The following is a 24,525-nucleotide window of genomic DNA, read 5'->3' on the forward strand; positions in this document are numbered from 1 at the left end:
GCAATTAGTACACATTTAGGAGACAGTACCTTATCACATAAATGTTTCCTGTTCCTTGAAACACTGCTTTCCAAAGTCACTAAAACATACAGAAACAAAACTGGCTTCCATTTTTCAGTATTTTCTCATCACATCAATGTGAGCTTAATCCTCATTCAGGTCAATTCAGGGAAAGGCATAGCAGATGCCTTTTTCCTTACAGTTCAAGTGTCTTTGCCTATCTATGAGGCCAGATTTTTGCTTTGTTCTACTGAGTGTTAAGAATGCTACTTACATGTTTTATCTTTGTATCAAAGGTATTTCTGCTGGAGCTGGCTCTGCAAGTGAGGTGCTTCACTATCTGTTTGCAGGCTTCAGTCTTCCCAGAACCACTTTCTCCACTGGAAGACGACAGGAAGAAAGAGAGGAAGGAATCATTGTTTTTTTCACATTTGATATGTGATTTATATTCACTGCTAGCTCTGTTTGATTGGATTTAAGATATCTCAGTCAAACTTTCATTTCAAATAACAGAAGGTTTACGGACGGCAAATAATAAAGAACAGAACATAGGAGATAGACTGGCTGACTACGTTCATGAGGGCTGTCAGAGCTGTCAAGCTATATTGTCTTGTACCACAAGCCAAGCCAATCAGACTTAAAGCTTTCAAGCCGTTTTGAAGGTATTTGTATAAAGATTTTATCTCCTCCTTTATCTTCTGTCCAGCAAAGGAGCCTACTTATGCTGCCTGGTTCTACTTGCAGATGGGGAAATATTGCTGTGGTAATGATGGGAGTCAGAAGAAAAGGGAAGGGAAGTGTAGAATATAATAGGAAGAAGGGAAAGGAAACAGGAAAGGAACAGGAAGGAAAAGGAAAAGATTATTAATTTTACAACCTGCCCAGTTTCTGCAGTGCAATACACACCAACTTCAGTGATCCTGTTTCACTTAATTTCTTGCTCATGATGTGGAATATATATTCCAAAGAATGAGAATCTCTGAGGGGGAAAACGATCAAAGAAAACAAGATAAAAGGCAATATGAACAATGAGAGTAGGAAGAAACAACAAAAAAGTGGAGGGATGGAGGAAGGAAGTAAACTCAGTGATGCACTTTAAGCATGCAGAAGGAAGGAAATGAAACAAAAGAGATGGAAAAGATAGTGAAGTCTGATTAAAATTAATGTAAGAATTTCTTACTTGAATTATAAGAAGTTGTTTTCTTTATAGACAACTGAAACAAACAAAATGTAATTTGATGCTCCTCCTTCATTTATCTGCTTGATTAAATTTTAAAGGTTGTTTCTACAACAGCCAGTTAGATTTTTCACAAGTACAATGGCAATGCTGGCTGGTCACTATGTTATCTGTATAGTTTAGTTTCTGAAAATGAGAGAGCAGCAGTATCTGTCTGGCCACTGCTTTATCTATTCAAATCTCACTTCAAAGGACAAGTCAATTAAATAAAAGAAGAAACAAAAGAGGGAAGGACAAAAAGATCAGGGATGGGATCTCCGCACCATTTAAAATAATTCAACTCTTAAGAGACATACATGCAGCTCTGGCAAATATCTTATTTGTTTCGCTGGGAAGCTGTAGTCTTAGGTGACAAGACAGATGTCTCATTACTGTATGCGATGTGTTGAATTGTTTTATCTATGTCGTCCATGTTTCTATAACAAGCTGGAGTCTGACCCAGGACTTCAAACTCCTATTGGCATCATTAGGATGATTGTGGTCAAAGACTGCAAAGGTTTGTAACTTGGATATATGTTATGCAAAGGTCTCAAATAACAGGTCACAAAGCCATGTTTAAACCAGATCTTAGAACGAAAGAAATCGGGTGAACTCTAGGTCACTGTCACAACTAAGATGGAACTAGTATCTCTACAGGATTGACAAGGTGCTCCGTAAGTGCACAATCCCTTGCTCAGATCTTCAGCTTCTGACTTTCTGAAAGAGTTTTCAAGTCAGATGATACTTGATGTCACCCTTTAAAATCTGCACACACCTCTGCCCTCTTAACAATGACTTCACTCTCCAAATGCTAATTGTACCATGCTGCCTGTATTCTTAAAAAGTAGCATTAGCCTTCTGTCTTTATAACAACAGCGTCCAAATTCCATGTTCCTTTGTCTGTTACTACTAACAGGAACAGAAAAAAAAAAAAGTGAAACAGGCCATAGTCATGTGATATTCCTCCCCTAGAGACATTTCATACTCTTGCAAATTACTGATCTTAAGTCTGTATTATCCAGAAAGTCAGTGAGCTTACAGACAGATATAAATCTGTCTTGTCATCTGTCTTGCCTCCGCCCTCCCACACCACCTCCTACTGCCCACTCACATTGACCACTCCGCTGGCACCTGTGTGTCATGATGATGAAATAATTTTGTCTCTTCACAACATGCTTAATCCAAAATCATAGCTGCCAATCTGCTATCACTATACCATAGGTTATCAACAGGATTAGCAATAGTGGCTCTTTGGTTATTTTAGCTGTTAAGAAACTTCTCTGAAGTTAAAACATCTCTGAAGTTTAGTACAGTCACAGTTACAGATGATGCCACTAAGCAGAAGTATTCATATAGGTTTGAAAATCAGATCTGAAATAATTCACAGTTTGCAACAACTCACAACTTGTTCAACTTGTGTACTGCCCTTAATATCTAGCAGACAAATATTTGTATTATTCTGAGGGCTGAACAAGACTTGATATTTAAGAATTTTTATAGTATTTTATTATTTTGTTTGCTCAGGCCCAACTTCATCTGCCAAAAATAGCTTCTTTAACATAAGGCTTTACCAGGATTAGCAGGATGGGAGTATTTTTCAAAAAATCTTTCTCACAACTGCAGAAATTGGCAGGGCGGGACCAGAAGAGATGCTAAAGCAGCATTTGATGTGACTTTGGGTTTTTTTCTAGTATTAAAAAGCAGGCATGGAAATTACAATAAAAAGCAGAAAAATGCCTTCTTAAGCAAACCCTGAACTGGAGTGTTCACCATAAGCTTCCCCACTTAACAATTAATCTGTTTCAATTTTTAAATAAAGCCACGTTTTGTTTTCACTGCAAGCTAACTGTGGCCCAGATAAAGCAGGACCATGCAAGGGTACACAAAATGGACAGTTTCTGTCCCTTCTTGAATAGTTCTGCCCAAGATTGCTGTTTCCTAAACATTGCAGTGACACAGATGCAAAGATTTGACGTTCTCAGCTCAGATGTTAATTTTACAGTGACTGACATTCTGTCTAGCAGTGTCACAGGAGCTTGTTGGCTAAAGTGGTTGCTAGAGTACAGTTCAGGGGTCAGAATTCACCAGAATTTGGCTGCTGAAAGAGAGACACAATATCATCAAAACCCTACTCCTGCAGTACTTGAATTATAATCAGAAATGCCAGAAAACTTCTGACAGAATTTGTTCATATAAGATTTCCACCAGTTTTAAAGGAAGACTTAGATCAGCACAGATGTGTGTGTTGTCTTGTATGAGCTTCTGAAACCAATCTCCTACTGTACCACCCTAAACTATGAGCATTACTACTTTAAATTCCCACCCTGATTGTAAGATATAGCCACAGAAGAAAGAAGCAGCTTGCTTTTGGGGGACCAGAATAATTTCTTTCTTCTCAGTTTGAAGAGTACATAAGCGAGACATTGGCTCTTGCTCTGTGACTGAGGTTTCTACATTTGAAATAAATACATGAAAGCAAGACTACTAAACATAAAATAATGTGTTTTGTATCATCTGTAGTGATATCTGTAACTGAACAAGCCTGTATGTTAGTTGGAAATTATATTTCTAAAGTAAACTAAACAGGAATTTCTAAACATTTCTTTAATTATAAATAGGATGTCCAAATCTATAACTGCACTACAGTTGTCCATTGCACTTACAATACATTGAATTGTAACGCAAAAATTAAAGATTACTAATTTCAACAGAATACCTGTGGTGACACTGAACTGAGGAAATCAAAAGCTTTCAAGGCATTCCACTTTAAAAGACAAGGATTTATTTTTGTCCCAGACTACTTGGCTTTAAAATGTGATTTATATCACAACAAAACCCCTGGATATTGACATTCCTGGTTGCTAACATACAGAAAAATGATAACATTTCATTTGATATATTCATTATGCTTTTTTGATTCATCAAATTAGCCATCAGCATCCCATAAACCATTGGCTTGATTGACTAAGGATCCTTAGGTTTTAATAAGCCTATGAACTGTACTTAGGCTTCCTAGGCAGGTCCTCACTTATCTTGTCAGTGCATAATGCATTTTCATATCTTGAACAGCAGGAGCAAAATGCAGTCAGAAGGAAGTTAATTACAAAATATCCACCTATTGGATATTTAAGAGCATAACATAATGTTATTTTATTCTGTAACTTTCATACAAATTTTACACAAAGTCAGGTCTTGGTGTTAAGCATAAGTGATGGTGGCTTGCTATAAACTAAAAATAATTCTTAATAACTGGTAGTAAACTCTTGAATAATTTGGCAAAATGCTTTCCTGTTATAAAATACTCAGTTTCAGTGAGTGAATACTTGATCAGATGTGAAGTCACTGGAAAAAAGAAAAAAAAAAAAAGGAAAAAAATATTGTAACATGGTAACCTCATGGAGGAAATTAAGAGTAAAGCTTCAGAAGAAAAGAAAATAGGTAAAGTCTGAAAAGACAAAGAAGGTGGAAAGACTGATCTGGATCATCTTGAGAGCTTTAAATGGATTTTTTTTTTCTTTTTTTTTAACCAATTCAGTAGCAAAGACTTCATATGATGTCTAGGGGAATAGATAGCAGCAGAAAAAGACGAAAGCTACAAAGAAAACTGAAATAGGCAACATTAAAGTGAAATAATAAGAAGTTTTTTTTTAATTAAATTTGAAGATGAAAACACAGCTTCACACAGTTTAAATGGGACATTATTAATGTTCTGCAAAATAAAGTGCTTTAACTTTGCTGGAATTGTAAGAGTCTTAAGTGCAACTCTAAAACTTCTTTAAAATATGATGATGTATGTGTTTTTACCACTGAAATACAAAGTTTTGACACAGAAGGGTTGCCACTGGGATTGCAGAGAGTTCCTTTCCACTAGAAGTATGTAATAATGTTATAACAAGAACGCTATCTCAAATCTGTGTTATATAAGTGTAAGGTTTTTAACGTAATGCAGAGGTCAAATCAGAAAATTATGAACTTGTTTAATTTATAAATTAGGGGTCAATAAATATTTATACAAGAAATATTCCTAATTACACACAATTTACAAGGAATGTAGCAATGACAGAAGTATAAGTGCACCTTTGTGTAGTTACCCTAATACATTATAGGGCACTGTCTGCTCCTTTGTCATTGCAGAAGGTGCTTCAGTGTTCCACTGCCTGTTCTATCTCTGTACACTCACACAGTGTACAAAGCCTCTGCAAAATCAATGATCTACTTGAAATTGTACAGTTATTGGAATATTTTGCCATTGACTTTTACGTATAATATTTCCTGTAATGGGTGATTCATTTTACAAGACTGAAAAAGGATTTTCTTTTTACATTGTCTGCTCTGATGCTTGAGGTGAGCCAGTCAAAACTGGCATGAAGCAAAGGGAGCAGACAACGCAGAGTTGATGTGTCAGAGAGGTCCAACCAACAACAGACAAAAATCAAACTCATGTACTGTGAAGCAAGTTTGGCAATGCTAGATTCCCATTTTCACTGAATCACATAACAGGAGATGGAGGAATTCTACCACTAAACTGCGTAGTAAATTCCATAACACTCTATACATTCTAATTTAAGTTGCAAAACAATGGATTTCCTTAGATTAAAGAAGAAACTTGGAAAAAAAAGATACTTTTAACACTTCATTTTCCCTGCAAAGGACTGGTCTGGTCCTAAATTAACTCCAGCATATACACTGGGACAGAAGTATTCTTCCAGATCTGTAAGGAAGTACCTTGGAGATGGATATCTGCTGTTTGTGAATTGGTGTCTTCAGGTTTTTTTTTGGGCAATGCTCCAGTAGGGAAAATCAAAGTTTGCTAAATCTGTTTCCCATGTGAACAACACCTTACAAAAGAATCTTGCTGCTAGGGAAGAACATTTCACATTTGACAGATCGTTTTGTCGACTTCCATCTTGATTTTTTTTCTTATATTTTAACCACTTGTTGGAAACTTTTCTTTGACATGCTCTTGGTCTTAAAGCTTGCCTTCTACTAAGCAGTCTTAAGGTGATCTGATACATACCAAGCTCTGTATGGTACAGAAAGATGGGGACACTTCCATACCTACAGTGTCTTTAGGCACAGAAAACAGAAAAGGTAAATATTAAGTGATGACATGACAGAAGGGAGAATTTTTCTTCATGTGGCCCAAGCCCATGCTGTTACTGCAAATAGCAGGTAGCTTAGCACTCTGAGAACAGCCATACCCATTACAGAGGTGCTGACTTTTTATTAGCTTGATTTTTGTGCTCAGGGAGAAGCCACAGCAGATTTGCAGCTACAAACTCTTTGGAGCACTCACAGTCAAACCTCTGTTGTTTATTCCCAAAGAAAAGAGTGCTTCCGTATATTTAGTTGCTAGTTTTATCACAATCATGTGTGTGGAGTCAGGAGATTGGCTAAGGATACAATATAGAAATTGTCTGGCCCTGAAGGGCTTCTACTCTAAATATGTCATAGAGACAAGCAGCTAAAGACAGAAAAACAGTAAAAACAAATAAACAAAAAACAGATGGAACTTACTTGAGAGAGAGAGAACAACAAAATAGCTATAAGCAGCTTCATATACAATAAGCACAACTGCTGATGGATGAATGTCTGATTGATAAAGATTCTGATCTCAGCGATGTGAATTAGTGATGCTTTGAGAAAGCTTGTTGTAAGGGACTTAGGTACAGAAATACAAAATTCCTGGATTCTAGTCAAGCTTAAGCATGAAATGAACAGTGCTGTAAGACTCTGCCCTGCCAGAAACCATGAACTCTCCTGAACACACAAATGGGCTGAAAATTAAATAGCACTTTAAGGTCAGACAGTAGAGTCTGGTAGTTTAGCAAGGGTTTCAAGACCACAGCTTTGGACTTAGGCAGCTAAGTTCCAAATCAGACATCTTTAGGTGGCTTCATCTCTTTTCATTATCTTTTTTTGGGAAAATGTGGGAGGCAAAAATGATTAGACTAAGAAAAACAGTATCATTAAGGGCTACGCTGCATGCAGAATTCATTAGCAACAGTATGTGTCCACTAAAAGAGTAATTCATGAATCATTAGTAACGGCCACTAAACTCATAGGAAGTATCTTTTGTAATTACTCTTTGGTAGACAAAAAAAAAAAACCTGAAAAATACTGCTAATAGAAAATAAACTATCTGCATCAAAAAAATCCAAGCTATGAAGCTTGATGAAGATGACAGGATTAACATGAATAAGTGTACATTTTCTGATATTCTTTACAGTCTTTGAAAAGACTGTGGGTAGCTGTATATTGGGAAGGAAAAGAAAAGTTCTATAAAGAAATTATTGAGTTTTAAAATAACAAACTCAAGCTTTTCAGGAAAATGTCAGTTGAGAGATACACATATTGCTATCACTTGGTTCTTCTCTCGCCGTTAATAGTTAAGCTAGACATACTTTGAGAATTGCATAGGAAAAGTAAAATACTGGTATGGTACTAATTTTCAGTGCTCCACATTGTATCACAACATGCACATCAAAACAGTAGCCTCTTCTCACAGTAAAATCTTTACAATAAAGCTAAAGCATAATTATGTTTATAAATTATACTAAATATTACTTATTCTAGGAATTATTATTACAAGTAAAAGTAAACTAGACCTAAAAATAAATATAGATGTAAGAGTTTTATTCTATAATTGCATCATGTTTCACTCTCTAATGACGACAACAGAAGGTAAAAGTGTACTCTCCGTGTGCAATTCCAAGAGTGGTCACACGCTAAAATGTCATATCTTGCAGATATCAAGGGAATTTCATATTGAGATTAGTGCATATCCACAGGGATAATCTCCTTTCACTGGATTTAATACTAATAAAACCAAACAAAACCAGGACCCTTCTGATTTGGTGTGGCTGTTTTCCTACGTGGCATACCGATACTCCTCAATGCAAGACCTCTGACTTGGACAGTGTCTCAGACTAACTGTTCCAAAATTACAGCAGCAGCAAATATGGTACTGGCATTCTAGGAACTATGTAGCCTAAGCAAAAAGCACTACCAAAACCAGTGGGCCCTGCTAGTCCTACTCTGGCAACTCATTTCACTTCTAAGGAAATCTGGCTTTGGAATGGATTCAGGTTAAAACAGCTCCTCCATATCACCACCACTCTCTCAAGTGTACTGTTGACCTGAGAGTATTTCTCCAGCCCAGCTTACCATCCCACCACCTGAATGTTTGTGTTGACACAAAGGATGGTGTGGAAATGAGGAAACAAGTAGCCAAAGGTTGAAGGGCAGAAGCACTCCTGGCCAGCTTATTCTATTGTAACGTTCTCATGGATCTACGAGTCCTCTTCACTTGCTCATTCACTGTCTCCTTCCTTCTGAGCACTTACATGAAATGGCCTTTCTAGCTACAGAGAGCTTTTCTGAGCTCCCTCATCTTTCAGCTTCTGATTCCACATTAGAGGGAAGTGTATTTTTTTACTTTTAAAATTTGTTACTAAGCACACTCATCACACTATACATATGCATACATGGAACTGTATCCACAATTAAACTTCACAACTGGAGGTATTTTAAAATTACAGGCCATGGGCTAAACATGCACAGAATTTCTTACTCAAGAATGAAGAGTATGTTTGATAAGAGACGCTGGAAAATACAAAGTAAAACAAAATCTTAGAGTATTTCAGAAGTGCAGTTATTTGGTTCTGATAGGAAATGACAGAGATCTTGAAAACTTCTCCACAAATCCCTCTTCAAGTGAAAAATCAAAATCAAAACTGAGTGGATGCTATCCCACATGCCCTCAGGGCCAGAAAGTAAGCCCTGCTCTATGCTGTTTATTAGCATAGATGTAAACAATGAATCAACCCTCACAGTGGTGGAAGAACCTTCTCTTGCTATTAGCAAACACTGTTGAAATAGCTAGAAACCAGAAATCCATTTTGACCATCCACACAAGTTCATGCACACACATATGACCAGGTGATGGCAAGAGGGGAGAAAAATAACTTGAGTTATGTCAACGATATTTTTAAGATTACTATTATTGTCAGAAAACCAATGGAAATTTCCTATATCACTTTTTCTTTCCAGACATTCATTATTTAGATTCTACCAATGGAGTAATATAATGAGAATATCCCATTTTTGATAGCTCTTCATGAACTTCTAAAAGATGTCAGTTCCCTTCTGTTTTCTCATTTAGTGCCAGCGGAAGAAAGGTATTTACAAAGAACTGTTTCTAGCTGTTTCTGTTAAGTTGCAGCTATACTTATCTCCTATTCCAAATTACCAAATGCCTTCCTTTCAGCTTCCATTTTCACAAGTGACCTTTAGATCTAGTTAATTATCCATACAAAGGATTCTTTAGGAGGGCATATCTATGGGTTGCCTTGACGTGACACGCAAATGTCTTGCCAAGTGTTGGTGCTATCAACAGAGCACTCTCTCGTCACATTCTCCATCAGGTCTCTGATTTATAATAAGCTACAGTGGGCTGGGCAGGGATCAAGACAGTGGGGCTTAACATGTGCCTTGACATCCTGATATGAAATCATCAGTAACAACCATTCTCTGATATCAAAGCCATTTATTATGAAGTACAATATTCTTTGTGTACTCCTGCACAACAGCTTGGCAGTTAGCCTTTTCTTGAAGTGTGAGTAAATATTATTTTCTGCTTCTTCTCTGTCTACACTTATAGTTAACTTCACAAAGACATTAATCAATTAGTGTCCCAAGTTCCTACTTTGAAGAAAATACTGAAAAGAGTGCCTTAGAATATTTCTTATTTTTATCAAAATTATTATACCTAAACAAGAGTTACTATTTACAAGAAGATAATATGAATATTGCTTGTAGCTCTGCTTAAATGTCACTGCTCACTGGATAAATAAGCAACTTCCACTCTGATTAGGTTATAAAAAGGTTACAATTTGTTTCAACCAATTGTCAATTCCACATATAATTAATTCATACATTTATAATTTAGAAACTTATAAATTATCTTTTTAAATAAATTATGCTTTTAATAGAAAAATTTCATTACCTTATTCAGATGTATTTGAAGACTTAATATACAGAACTTCAAATACTCACAGGAGTCTGTATCCACATAAACTGAATGCAATAAAAATTAATACTTATGATTGTATTTATGTGTTAATTTTAACTCTTGTAACCCTAAAATAACATTATTAGCTGCTTTTGAGTATCACATCCTCTCCATTTCATGGTATTCAATTCCCTTACAATTAGAGGTAGCTCAAGAGCAATTATAAGGTTTATCAAATGGATCGGCCTTTATTCCTGGCCCAATCAAAATTAACCTTTTTTTTTTTTCCCCCACGTCTCCCATGAAGTTCTGCAAATCCTTGCCAATATTTCAGCCACAGCAATTGTCAAAGTGACAAGACTGAGCAACAAATTTATTTGAGCAACTACATCAAATTCACCAGATACATTGCTTTCAGCTAAGGTGAAGGAAGAAGGGATTAACAGGTTTGCGGATCAATAGTTCCAGGTTCCACCATATTTGGCATATTTGGATAAGACTCTGTTTTACTGGAGATTTCTAATACATTTACTCACAGTTTTGAAGTTCTTTATAATTTCAACAACACTGTGAATAAAGGAACTGGTTAAAGTCCATTTTCAAGTTGAAGAGCTAAATTACAACCTCACGGCCACACAAATGTGTGAGGCAGAGTGGAAGCTCCAATATAGATACCCCAACTCAGAGGTTTACAATGTAGTCAAGGACTTACCATTTTTATTGTCATTAGATTCTATTTCTAATCCCAATCCATGAAATATTAGCAAACACACAGAGCAGTTTTAAATTCTTTACCATTAACTCTTTGTTCCTAATTAGATACAGCTAGATGGAGTGGCAAACCCTCAGGAGAATTTATGGACTTGATATGCAATTAAACCTTTTTCAGTTCTATTTTTCTCTAATGTATGATACAGAGATCAGTACTCAGAAAGAAATCAGTTGGAGGAAAAAATAAAATGGAAATCTCAACTGAGGAGTCCTGGGGGAAAGAGCTGAAAGGAGTTACAAATTAGTTAACAGAAAGATAAATTTTCACCTGAGGATAAAGCACTGGGGACGCTGCTCCTGGAATAGCATGTGGTAAGCTCTTTCAGCACAGGAAAATATATGTGGGGGAAGTGAGGAACACAATTTTCCAGAGTTACTTAAATAAAGCTGGGTGACCTGAAAAATTGTAGAAAATTAACATTATCAATACATTTCAAACTAATTATGTTTCACCTCCCTAATCCTAGGTCTTCTGTAAAGCTCTCTGAGAACAGAAACTGTATATATATATATGTGGTACCATTACGGTATCTATGATTTTAATTAAAGAAAACAGAACTGTAAGCACAGAAGATCTAATTAAGATACAAAATTAAACATAACTATAGGACTCAACAACATTAGTTTGTGCATTGAGTAAAACAAATTTAGCAAGTTACTTTTTTATACCTTACATTTGTAGTTCTTCCATGTCTTGACTTAAAAAAACTTACAAAACGAAATATGATCATCCAATGAAAAGTTAAAATTGAAATCAAACGCTTAAGTTATAAATGAATTAATTTATTACATGACAGAGCAGTCTCCCACAAACAGTCTCCCTGCAATACAGAATAACTTCTGTGATACACATAGCTGGAAATCTGTACTACCTTTAAAGCTTAAGTATGAGTAGAACCAACTATCTTCTAGTGAAACCTCGATTTTTTTTTTCTGAGGTTATCCTGATGTTCTTTCAGCTAGCATCAAGTAGATTTTAGAAAAATTAGACAGTCTGCTAATATCTATAATTCTGTTCTTTCAGAACAAATATAACAAAGAAAATACAGAATGTGATTTAGATAAGATTGTGAGCAGAAACACCATACCATTTTACAAATATCCTTAAATAAATAATTTCACTTACCCTTTTATATAGGTTTTATCAGGCCTTCTCATGAATTTAGAAACTTAACACAGGCCATAGAAACCCACAGCAGCTGGGAGACAACTGGAATACTACAAAGCATCTACTGGATGCCATCATTTAAACAACCAAATCCCTTCCTTTCCATCATGTCCTGTTTTCTCCAACTATTCACTCTGACAGCCTTTCCAGCACAGTGCCATTTTGTATTTCCTCCTTTCTCCAAACTAATCAGCTGCTTATCACCCCTTCCTGTCCCATGCCTGTCTTATTTACTTAGATATGAAACTATTGAATCTTGGGGCATCTACAATGCTGTGGCTGAATTAATCCTCCACAATATGGCTCTATTCTCATCCAAGCCTTTTGAGCTACCAGACTAAACAAGACTAAATTGACTCTCAAGGAATCTTTTCAGCATGTTACAAAGCAAAAGGATAAACCTTCACACACTTATACTCACTGCATAACGCTGCCAGTGCTTTGTAAGTTTATATATTTTTGTAACACACAAACTTAAAGAATATATTTAGCCTAAACAGACACAAATAAATTCTGCACAAATGTAACAAAGTAGGATAACCATAGCACAACTGCTTCTACAGTTACTTCTGCAGTGGCATCTGCATATTCCTAGTTGTATAGTGCTACTATAATGTACAGTGAAGTAGTACAGTGTATTTCCATGTAAAAATGCATAATATTATCATCTAGCAATTGCATTTAATTGCATACAAAACAGCGTACACCAGTGTCCACTAATGTATGACTCTTTATGTCAACTTGGAGTGAATAATTGCTTAGAGAAATATTTATTTTAGTAGCATTCTGTTGGAACTAAGTGTAGGAGGTCAGTTGAGGACAACAAGATAAAGATTGTCAAGAAGTTATGAGAAGTTTTTTTTTAAAAAAGAAGAAAACCTAAAAACGTAAAGTGTTGCTGTTACTGAAAAAAATGTACATTATAATCTTTCAATTGCTTCATCTTGTTTTTAAAAATAGTTTCATGCCCAACATATCTTTGCATTCTTTTTTTGACAGCTAAAAAACCACATACCTGAAACAAAACTGCTAACTAATGAGCCACGTCATATAGCATGTCAATGTCAACTAAGGAACTGACATCATCAGTTTTTATTACTTTATTACAAAGACCATCTAACACTTACAATACCAGCTAAGCTGCTGAACTATATTTGAGCACTTCAAAAACAGAGAAAACAGAGCTATTTTACAACCATGGTTTTTTGATCATACCTAACACACAATATCATGCAGATAATAATGATGGAGTAAAACCAACAATCATCCAAGTTGACCCAAACAATTAAAGGATAAAATGTGTCTCACTTGTGCTAAACTTCCTTAAACAGATCTATCACAGAAAGGTCAAGAGAAAATGCAGCAAACATTCAGGAAACGTTTTAATATGTAAGCCTACCACCTAAATTATTTTATTTACAGTTCTCTTTTGGTGCACAAAATCAGGTATCTAACAGAAAATACACAGTGACAGGAAAAAAAATATCATCATGTAAAACCTTGGAGATGATGGATGATTTCCATTTCTAGAAACTAAATTTAGACTGCCATCTTGGAATCTGCTGCTACTGTCATTGAACATCACGGCATCTTTCTCTCAAGTTTACTACTGATACACACAAAGCCACATGACATAGCGAAAAGCCACAGACTAGTTTGCTTACCAAATTTTGAACACTTTATAATTTTTGTAAGCTAAACAAGCATATCTGAACACTCCCCAACACAACAGACAGCCTGATACCTGTGTAGTAATGTGACCTTAGTGCAACAATGAGAAAATAACGGGAGGGAGGGAGAAATCAATAGTTATGCTAATACTCTGTCTCTAAAATGACTGAATGAGGATGAAGTAGAGATCAAATAATTTGAATCTGTGTTACTCCTACTGATCTAAAAGTCCACTTAAGTTAGGATCAATGTCTAGGTACTGAAACGATAAAAAATAACTAGTCTGTCTTCTAAGTGAAAGACGAGAAAGATAAGGATACTACTATTCAAGACAGAAACATCTGAAGCACATCCAGAGTGGCCTTGTGCATATGATAGTGCACACACGGACTCAAGTTCCTTTTGCCCTGCGCCCAGCACAAGCCACCTCCATACGACTGCCCCAGTGTAGTACTAAGCTCACGCCGAGCACTTTGCACTCATTGCCTGTATGGTGTTTGAACTGAGTGGTCTGGTGTGGAGTGCAGACAGCCTTTTTGATCCCTTCTGCATCATTCATCTCCATAATCGTGTTTTGGGCAAGGGGGTGTGAACTCAAAAAATTATTGCATGCAGTATGCATCTATTTTTGCAAGTTTGGCAGTAGTTGAAACCACCAAGGTCATGTTGTACATCAAGAACTATTTTTTAAACAATTGGAAGTGCTACTGCTCATACAAACTATTTGCAAGATGCCTGTTTTACAAATAAGACACAGTAAAAATAGTAGTATCTTCCAGAAAACTTAAAAAATTTTGCTAAAGTTATAAAACTAATATTCCCAACATAAAAAGGGCATATATGTTATTTAATTTGAGGGGTTTGGCCTGCCAAATGAACCATATGAATGCACTTTAAAAGATCCACACTGTAACATTTTAAAGAGAGAATACTTACCATGGTAGAATAAATAGGGAGTTCTTTAAATGGGTTAACAAGCAACAGTATATCACCAACATAGGTCTGAAAAAAGAAGAAGATGTAATTGCTTTATTAAGTAATAAATTAGATTTTTAAGAAAGCTAATGGTTTTCTTCCAGGAAGGACTTTTGGCAAAGCCTTTTAACTCTAGCTATCGACATATCAAACCTAATTCATGAATTTAGAGGTTTTAACTTCATAACTTTACATTGAGATCTAAATTTACAATTCAGATAGCATTAATTATTTTTTTTGTAATAAAACTGAGTTCTTAATAATGGAAAATTATGCATAGAAGAATCGCACTGTATGTATTATTGGCAGATTATTTGAAAGTTAATTTGTAATTTACCACAAAACTACAAAAATGTGACATGCCTACCACATAAACAAGTTCCTCAAGCAATTTTTTATGGGACAGATGACAGAATTTAGTAATGCTATATTGATTATACAGAATTGATACATTAAAATATGTTGCTCGTGGGATAAGACAGAACAATTGATACATAGGTAAGTATTTATACATCTATACGTGTATATGAACATATATACATGCATATAGAAAAAAAAAAAATGGCTATATTAAAAATAGCAAACCATCCACTAATTGCAAAGGGGTCAAGATTTTACAAGTTTATGTTTAAACATTCATAGATGAAAGACATACTTAAGTACAAGACTGTAGGTCACCCTTGCTGCTATACTTCTCACTCCACATAAGCAGCTGCTTCCATATCATGCTTTTAGAATGCAAAACTGCCAGACCTCTGTCTCTGAAGAGGTCAGACGGCAAACCATCATGTGAACAGTCACAGTTTTGCTGCCTTTTCCAAAATGAAGTAGTTTGATTTGGAGAGGTGGAAAATATTGCCTTTCATAGTAAATATACTATTTTTCTTCTGCAGTGAAGTAATTTATTTCCTCTCTCTCCCTGGCCCTGACTTCACTGTTGAGTTTTCTTGCAGAATGGAACTTTATTAAACCTGACAAAACCTGAAATAGGACATGTTCAGTGCTAAGGAGGATTTTGGTTTGGAATTCAAGTCCAAGGACTTTTCGTTCTAAGTCTGAGAACCAAATCACCCAAAGATGCAAGCATTTTCAGCACTGATGCTGAAGCTTTACCCAAGCAACATGGTTCCCGTTGAGTAGAATATTAATGATCATTGCCCCTAAATTTTGGTTAAGCTCAGGAAAATGCTAAAGCACGGTATGAGATCCTCTTAGGAAAAATTTTTAGTATTTTAAAATAAAAGAAAACTTCCTTTTTATAAATACTGAGTATCTGTGGATCTTTCTGAATTCACTTAAAGTTATCTGTGTTTGGCATCTTTGAAAGTCAGAAAAAGCAAAAGAAATACTCATAAAAAAAATAAGATGTGATCCATGATTCTAAACCCCAGAATTTTTATCATCATTGAATGCCATAACACCTAGAATTGAAATTGCTATAATTTTGGAGGTATTCACAGCAACAGGCCAACTCCCTGTATTCTTTTAGTCTAAACAGTGCAATCAACTTACACATTTGAAAAAATTTGCATGTTTCACATTAACATGCCACTCAGCTGTTCAGTAAGTTAAAAATAAGTTATGAATAAGTTATGAACAGGGATACAAAAAAAATCAAGCGTGGATTTTTATCCAGAAGTAATCTACACCTAACAGATGCCTCTCAAGTTTAACCCGGCAAAACAAGGAAAACTTGCTTTACAAGTATCTTGCTATAACTATTTCATTTGGTATCTTGATTATTAACATTACAATACAGAGAATGATTTCTGCAATATAGGAAGAGACAATGAGTAATTAAATCTCCCATGCTGAATTCTAAGCTTTTAAAATCTAATTTTATTTTAAATTTCCAGTAATCATGTGCTTTATTAAAATTAAGTTAACATAATGTTAAAGACGGAGGAACCTTTTGGTAGTTTGAGAGGGAAGATTGCATGTGCCAGTTTTTACCAGTACACTCACTTGATGAAATAAACATACATAAATTTTATCCAAACCTATTTGAAACATTATTCCATTTTTTTATTCCTGATTTTCCTATACAAACTTGAGAAATTGCAAGGCTTACACACACATATGTCCTGATCCACTTAAATATTAGCCATGAGTGTAGGGCAGGTTACTGTCCAGTAGTTACGACAGTAATCCTTTTTTTTCTATTCTCTTATTTGCCATTTTTTGAAAGCTTACTGTTGATAGGTGAATAGCAACTCACATATATCTGATTATTATTGAAACGCTTCTGAATCTCATAAAGCAAGCTGCTGTCTGTTAGCTCACTCAGAGAAGCCAGGTCATCGTTTGGAGCTGGAGGCATTAGTTTGATCTAGAAAACACAAATTAGAGAAATAAAGCAACTTCACAACCAATCATTCTGTATCATAATATTCTAATCTAAAGTATAAATGCAGCTCACTAGACTTTATGGAAAAAAAATGCATTAGGAAACTGGAAAGTTGACACTCCTCCCAAATAATTACACATCATTAATCTTAAGCAAGAGAAGAACATAAAAAATTATTAGCAATGTTAAGGTGCATAACTGCATGCATCTGATGGGCTCTTAAGAACATAGACGCCTACTAGAGTATCATTTGCTGTCTCTGAACCCATACAGATTCCCAGCTCAAATGCAATTCTCCTGCTCTTTTCATTACATGTTTATGGCAGAAGAAAACAAGGCTATAAAAGTTAGTGGGCTTGTAAACTATTTATTGCCCAGTATTTAACAAAGCTCTCATTCTACTCTTCATCATATGGGATTTAAAATTCGATTAGAATTTTTCCTTTAGAATAGAAGTTAATAAGAAGTGGGAATTCTGTTGCCAAGGAGACCAGAAGAGATTCAGAAGTAGCTACTTTAGCCAGGTGAATGAAATGAGCTTAACAGTTCTGAGATTTAGGAGGAATAATATAAGCTCTGCAAGGCAAAGTTAATGCTAAGGAAAAAACAACAACAACAAAAAGTTCCAAAAGATAGAATAAGAGACAGAAGAAAAAAGCATCAGTGATAAAGGAAATTTGATTAAAGACAAAATAAACATTGATACATTAAGCAGCGTGCTTATAAATTATAACCTACATTTAAAATGTAGGTTGATTCCTCTTTTATGTCAGCCCAAAAGAAATTTTTTGCATCTCAGCAGAATACCTAGAAACAGAAAACTATCCTGTGAACAATGGTAGAAAAATGCAGCATCCTCAGCCTCTGGCAGTGGCATGTGGCAGGAAGTCAGTGATAGAAGCAACAAGGAGGAGACTCCAAAGACTATGGATACTGCTGTTGAATACTGGAGATCTGATCTCAAACCACTGAACTTCCATTGTTTCCACAGGTTCAAGGTCTCATTCACTCTGAGTTCTTATCCTACGCTTGTCAGAGCTGCATTGTGTGATATTGCTGAAAAATTTCATCTTAATGGAATAAGACTAACAATCTCTCTTCACCTCAATGTTTCCAGATCCTTGAAATAAACACACAAACACTCATTCAAACGCAATTTTTAGGCAACCATAAGCAAACACCAGGAAATTTGTAATCATAAACAATAGGATGAAATAGATGTCATTTTGTGTTTTCTTTAAATCACAGATCTTTGGTCCTATCTATATTTTTGTTCTAATAACAGAAGTATTGAATATCTATATCAAAATATTAAATGAATAGTCATAAAACAGATGGCATTGCTTACTCTCCTATTTTACCAAAAAGAAACAAACTACGCACACCAGACATCACAACCACAGAACCACTAACCCTTATGACATAAACCAAAATCTTGTTGCTTTCTCTGTTTAAATATTTAACCAGCTTTACCCATATTCATATGCTGGTATGATTCAACTGAAGTTACAAAACCTTGAAACCTTCTCTAGTCTACAAACAGAGAAATACAAATACAAATTGTAGAATATGAACTTCACACTTAATTTTACTCTACAGATTCTTATGGGTTCAAGGTGTTTGTCAAAAAACGACTGCTCTCACATCAGCCAACCCCCCCACCACCACCCCGAGACACCTCTCTATCTGTACTTATTGCATATTTGACTCACATCATGCCTCTATGAACATTTTTCCTTTGCTTCCAAGCTTTTTTATGGCCTTAGTTATCCTAATATCATGCAATTGCTTACAGTTCAAACAAACGGTGAAGTACTATACTTGGTTTTCAGTCACTTGCCCAACTTAATCTACTCTTGTCTTTATCTACGTCCACTGCTGAATAATGAGACACAAGCTTAATCACTAAAGAAACTGCAAAAGAAAGCAAAATTAATTCTAAGAAGTATTACACAGCATGTATAAAGCCATAGCTCCTCCCAGAGGAAAGGTGTATGTAGGCAGGGCTTGCAAGGTCCCAGCTTCTGTTGAGTTCCAGAGCCTTGCAGTACCTTTTATAAACGGAGGGCATGCTTCTATTTTCTTTACCTCAAACACTATAGTTATTATTGCACTTTTGTTTCTTGTAATAGTTCTAACCTGGAAATTTTCACAATACTGTTGGAGATTTCAAAAAACTTTAGGGACTTACACAGTGGCTGGAAAAATTTGGGGATCTCTGGTTTAGTCTTTAATAATTTCCTTCCTATTCCTCTAATGACAAATACATTCAGTAGAAAATAACACTTAAAACAAGTATGTGAGGAAATAGGCAAACTCTTCACAGAAAGGTGTCTCCTTTTTTTTTAATGTCTCTACCAAGAAAGAAATGTTGATAACTAAAACGGTATATGTAAACCTCATATGCATGCAACACCATGAATATTAGCAAGAGATTTTTCAGTGTTTTCCATTCACCAACTACAACAGGAAAGGAAGGCATCTAAACCGCATTCCATCTGCAACAAATGTTTAACTAGACAGATCAAGTAGCAACCCATAAAAAAATGTAAGGAAAACATGCTTTATAACTTTAGCTCTAGACAGAGTAGTTGCATAGATGTACAAGGACAAGGCAGCAGTAGTGCCCAATCACACTTTAATGCTATCTATTTTCTGCTTTCCCTGTAAAAATTGTGAAAAAAAGGCCTCTCATTCCATTAAGTCCAAAAAGCAATAAATGTACAAATGCGAAAGAGTAAGTATCTCAAGGAGATTTACTAGACTTAACTAATGTAATTATTGTTTTTAACATGTACATGTAAAATGTACTTACTCCAACACGTAAACTGTGCAAATAGGCCAGCTGAAAATTTCATGAGGTACCTTCCCACAGTCTTGATCTTACTGTGTATTTTTTCAGAAGGGATGTACTCTAAAATGGTGGAGTCTATAAAAATGTTATTGTGATTATCCTCCTTTCCCCTGTCTATTTAAAATACTTTCTTCTTAAAATGTTTCTATTTTCAGAATATGAGTTTCAAACAAGATAAACACACACAAGTTGCCTGCTATATCTATCTGTGTCTTTCTGTCTACCTATTCTACAGGTTTATTCCTCATCCCACTGAAGTGAATGCAGATTTTTCTGTCACGCAGAAGAGCATATTTCTTGCTCTTTTTGTTTTTAATCATGGCAGTTGGATGTAAGCCTGCCTAGAAAATAAGAATTCCACCTGGCCAAAAAAAAAAAGAAAAAGTAAATTACATATTGGCATTTGGTTTTGATGATGCACATAGGAATAGAACAAAATTAACACAAGAATTCCCAAAACTTTTAAAATTTCCTTGTAAAGGGAAAGGAGATGAAAGACAGAAGCCTGTGGCCTCCTCCCCTTATTAGTGTGCTCACCTGGCTTGCAGGAAAAAAGCAGGCATAGGTCTCTCTTGTGTGCTACCAGAACTCCAAACACTTGTACCAGAGAATGAGCTTCTCTTAATCTATCTCTATAAAGATTAAACTTAAATTAGGCTAGAGACAAATGTATGCATTTGTAAATAAAAGAGGGGTTTGGATTTGAGCACTGCCTGGGGGTTCTCCATATTTTCTGGCACACTTCCATGTATATTCTTGGCTCATGCCAGCTAGCACTCATAGAATCATTAGGGTTGGAAGGGACCTTCAAAGGTCATCTAGTCCAACCCCCTGCAAGAAGCAGGGATATCTGCAACTGGATCAGATTGCTCAGAGCCCCATTCAACCTGGCCTTGAACGTTTCCAGGGATGGGGCATCTACCACCTCTCTGGCCAACCTGTTCCAGTGTTCTACCACCCTTATTGTAAAAAAAAAAAAATCCTAATATCTAATCTGAATCTATCCCCCCTCTATTTTAAAACCATTACCCCTCATTCTATCACAATGGGTCCTACTGAAGAGTTTTCCCTCGTCTTTCCTGTAGGCCCCCTTTAGGTATTGGAAGGCCACTATGAGGTCTCCCCTGAGCCTTCTCTTTTCCAGGCTGAACAGTGCCAACTCTCTCAGCCTATTTCATGCAGATAATACCTGGATATCACTCAGGTAACATGTTGATGATCACTTCCCATAGGCTGTTTGGGCATACCCCTAGCTTTTGAGGGAGAAAAATAGTTTTATCTTACGGCTATGCATTGACTCATCCCACATAGGCCAGAGAACAGGTCCTGGCTTGTTTTATTTCATAACCTAGGTATAGTCAAAGATGCTGGCTGTCGAGACAGATGATTAGAAATGTGACATGCTCAGTTAAACTCCAAGTAAGGGAATTGAAATCTTTTTCCATTAACTTTTTTTTTTACCTATGAAGTTTAGGATTTGATGATTCAGCATTTTCTAACAGTTTATGAGTAAATAAATCAGATAGAAATTAGAAACTCTAAATGCATTAAAGTCACAACCAATTTGATCTGGGTTAAACATTATTTACATTATTATAATAACTTATTTGTGAAGTCCAATTCTATCCTTCTCATCTACTTTTCTGAGCATACAGATGAGTTTTCTCTATTTTTTTTTTGCCTCAATGCATGTATCTGGCTATCATAGTGACTGCATTGTGCACTTGTTACAAGACATAAAACAAAAATAGCCATAAATACAGCCTAAGGTTCAATACAACTATGCCTCTGGAAGTTATTAGTTTTTGCTAACAATGAAGATTCCTATTTACTCCTTTAAATTACATACACTTAACAGCATGCACAATCTGCTCACATAATAATCTCTAATGATTTTTATTTGTTTAAATGTGTCACTGAAATAAGTATGCATTCTAGCTCTTAATGTGTAATACTACGATACACATAGTTGTCTTTTGTGTATGTGGTAAGTGACACTAGAACAATCAAAAGGGCATCAGGGGATATTCTATCACACAGTTCATATGTCCAACAGTATGTAAACAAGAATTACAGGCCAAAGACAATTTTTTTTTTAAAAAGGCCCAGTTAAGAAAAAGAAAATATATAATCTATATTTGTTTGTAGCATGAAGCAGATAATTCAATTCCAGACCCGTAGTTTCAATCTGCTATCAGAAAAATAATCTTCCCAGCTGAGAGAAAGAAAAATTGCCAGCCATGATAAAATTCTGGAAATTATTCATACTGCTTTCTTTGTTTGGCAGCACAGACCTCAACATTAAAGATGATCAAAGAACATCTTTCACCTAAGAAAAAGCAAAAGCTAATACAAGCCAAGAGAGACCCAAAATGCTTTATCATTGTAGTCATTTGATCCCCATCTCCTATGCTTCACGTAATAAAAATCTTACTTCATGAGAAAACATATTTTGTTAAGGCTCTTTTTCATTATTTTTGCAACTAAAAAAACCTGAGGCTACATACAAATTTGAGCTGTTAGTTTTCTCAAAGCCAAAAAAGTTACGAGGTTTCTCTATTAAAAATGCATGTTTCAAATGTAATAAGATGAAATTTTTCTCTCTGATTCCCCAATAAAGGCCTAATCTGCATGCCATATTGCCTAAGAATGTATGACATTTCTGACACAAAGCATAGGAAATACCATGCTGATCTATTTCACTAATACATGAACATAAAATCCAAGTAATGACTCCACATATCCTACTGAAAAATTAAACAGTACATGATTACTTTGAATGTTTGGAATGCAACTAGTAAGAATAAAAGATAGTGAAATTCATTTGAATTAGAATACCCAAGAGGCAGGGATACAGGGAAGGGGTTGTTCAAAGCTTTCCTTTGGTACCAGCACTAAATAAAAATTTAACTTCACAAATTGTGAAACAAAAAAAGAAGTGTTACTTGGAAATATCATCTCTGAAAACTCGGATCTACATATTATATACACAAATATGCATATGATATACATATACCTACAGTTCAAATTGCATGGCAAGTAGTATAGAAGACAACACCCATCCTCACAGAGTAATAGAAAAACACATTTACAAGAACTTCAAAGTAGACAGAAATTTTAGTCTTGACTGCTTTTCTTCAACTATGGCAGTTTTTGCTGCCTCTTGATTGTTGGGGTCAGATGCCAGGTTGTGATAGGTGTTTCCTTATTCCACAAGATAAGAGATTGGAAGAAATAAAGCACTGCTCATAGTAAGCAATATGTTTAAATTACTGCAGCTTATTGTTCTGTAAAAACTGAGACTGCCAATAAATACAACCAAAAAACAGCAAGCACATGCTGAAACAAGAAATACTTATGATGGAAAGGCCAGTTTCCAGGATCACAATTATGTCACTTCAAAAAAGAAAAAACTTTGTATTTTCATTTGAGAAAACATGAGAATTCATTAGTTTACTAAAATTATTTTCTGAAGTGATTACACCATTTTAGCCTCTTGCCCATAAGAGCCAAAGCTGAAAAGTTCCATTCACCTATGATTTTTTACAGTGCAACCAGTCATTTAAAAACACAACAACTGAAATAGCACAGTTTCTAACCTATCCCATGTTAGTGCTGATTTCGCAGATAGGACTGTTCCCGCTTATTCATTTCCAAGTGAGCATCACTCCTTATTCAGCAATTGCAGATACTGGGCAAGGATGTAGTTTCTACTGCTTCTAAGAGACCACGAGATACACATCACTTCCAGTCCGTGTAGAGCAGAATTTCACTAAGTTTTCTGCAGAAATTTCTCAGCTAATAGAAATAAAAGAGATTCACTTGTAATTCTGCTGTCTTATCTTTGAATTGTACTGTTGTGGGAAGTTGCACTGAAGTATGGTGAAACAGTAAGGGTAGTAACGTAAATCTGCCCAGTGACCCTGAATTGATTCTAGATCACGGTGGAGGAGAAAATTAGCAGCATGAAAAACTTTGGTTGTTTTTTCTCCCCTGGGAGATTAGCTGCTTTTCTTCCAATCAGTTTTTACATGTTTTACTGCACAAACAGCATAAAGCATAAAGCCTAGAGATAATGGAAATTTGAACAATTTTAGCTAGATCTGCACCAAAACAGAACCAAGTAGAGGGAAGTTTATATGTTCTTGTCTACACTCCTGTTGAACATCTAGAGGCAAGTGATAGTCTCAGCGAGAACCTAAGCTAAACACCTCCCTCTCTTTTCCTACAATTATAGAAGCATTCCTTCTAATAGGGATGCAAGCATTTGTTTTTCTGGCCAGCACTGCTTCTCTTTTGGATTGACTGTGTTTTCATCACATCACTGCACAGTCAGCAAGAGATTGTATGATATGAAAACAAGATGTAAGCCAAGTGCAAAGCATTTTGTGGTATTTTCTGACTGAACAGGGAAATTAGCGCTCTATGGGATTCCAAAGCCAAGGACTTTCAGAGATGGACTCGTGTGATTGACACGTGAACTCACTGATTGATCTCATATGATTAACAT

The 24,525-nt window shown here is 35.6% G+C and overlaps 1 protein-coding gene across 1 annotated transcript in view; it reads right to left on the bottom strand.

Annotated features, from left to right (window-relative positions):
* MYO16 (myosin XVI) overlaps nucleotides 1–24,525 on the bottom strand; it is a 385,808-nt gene that overhangs the window by 163,068 nt on the left and 198,215 nt on the right. The window contains exons 11-14 of the mRNA XM_086741186.1: nucleotides 17,033–17,143; nucleotides 14,776–14,841; nucleotides 11,269–11,396; nucleotides 275–380 (exon numbers count right to left, since the gene is read on the bottom strand). Of these exons, the coding sequence (XP_086597312.1) occupies nucleotides 275–380; nucleotides 11,269–11,396; nucleotides 14,776–14,841; nucleotides 17,033–17,143 (411 nt within the window). The remainder of the gene's footprint in view (nucleotides 1–274; nucleotides 381–11,268; nucleotides 11,397–14,775; nucleotides 14,842–17,032; nucleotides 17,144–24,525) is intronic.

Source organism: Chlamydotis macqueenii, chromosome 1 (assembly GCF_036417535.1).
Source record: "Chlamydotis macqueenii isolate bChlMac1 chromosome 1, bChlMac1.mat, whole genome shotgun sequence".
Lineage (NCBI taxonomy): Eukaryota > Metazoa > Chordata > Aves > Otidiformes > Otididae > Chlamydotis > Chlamydotis macqueenii.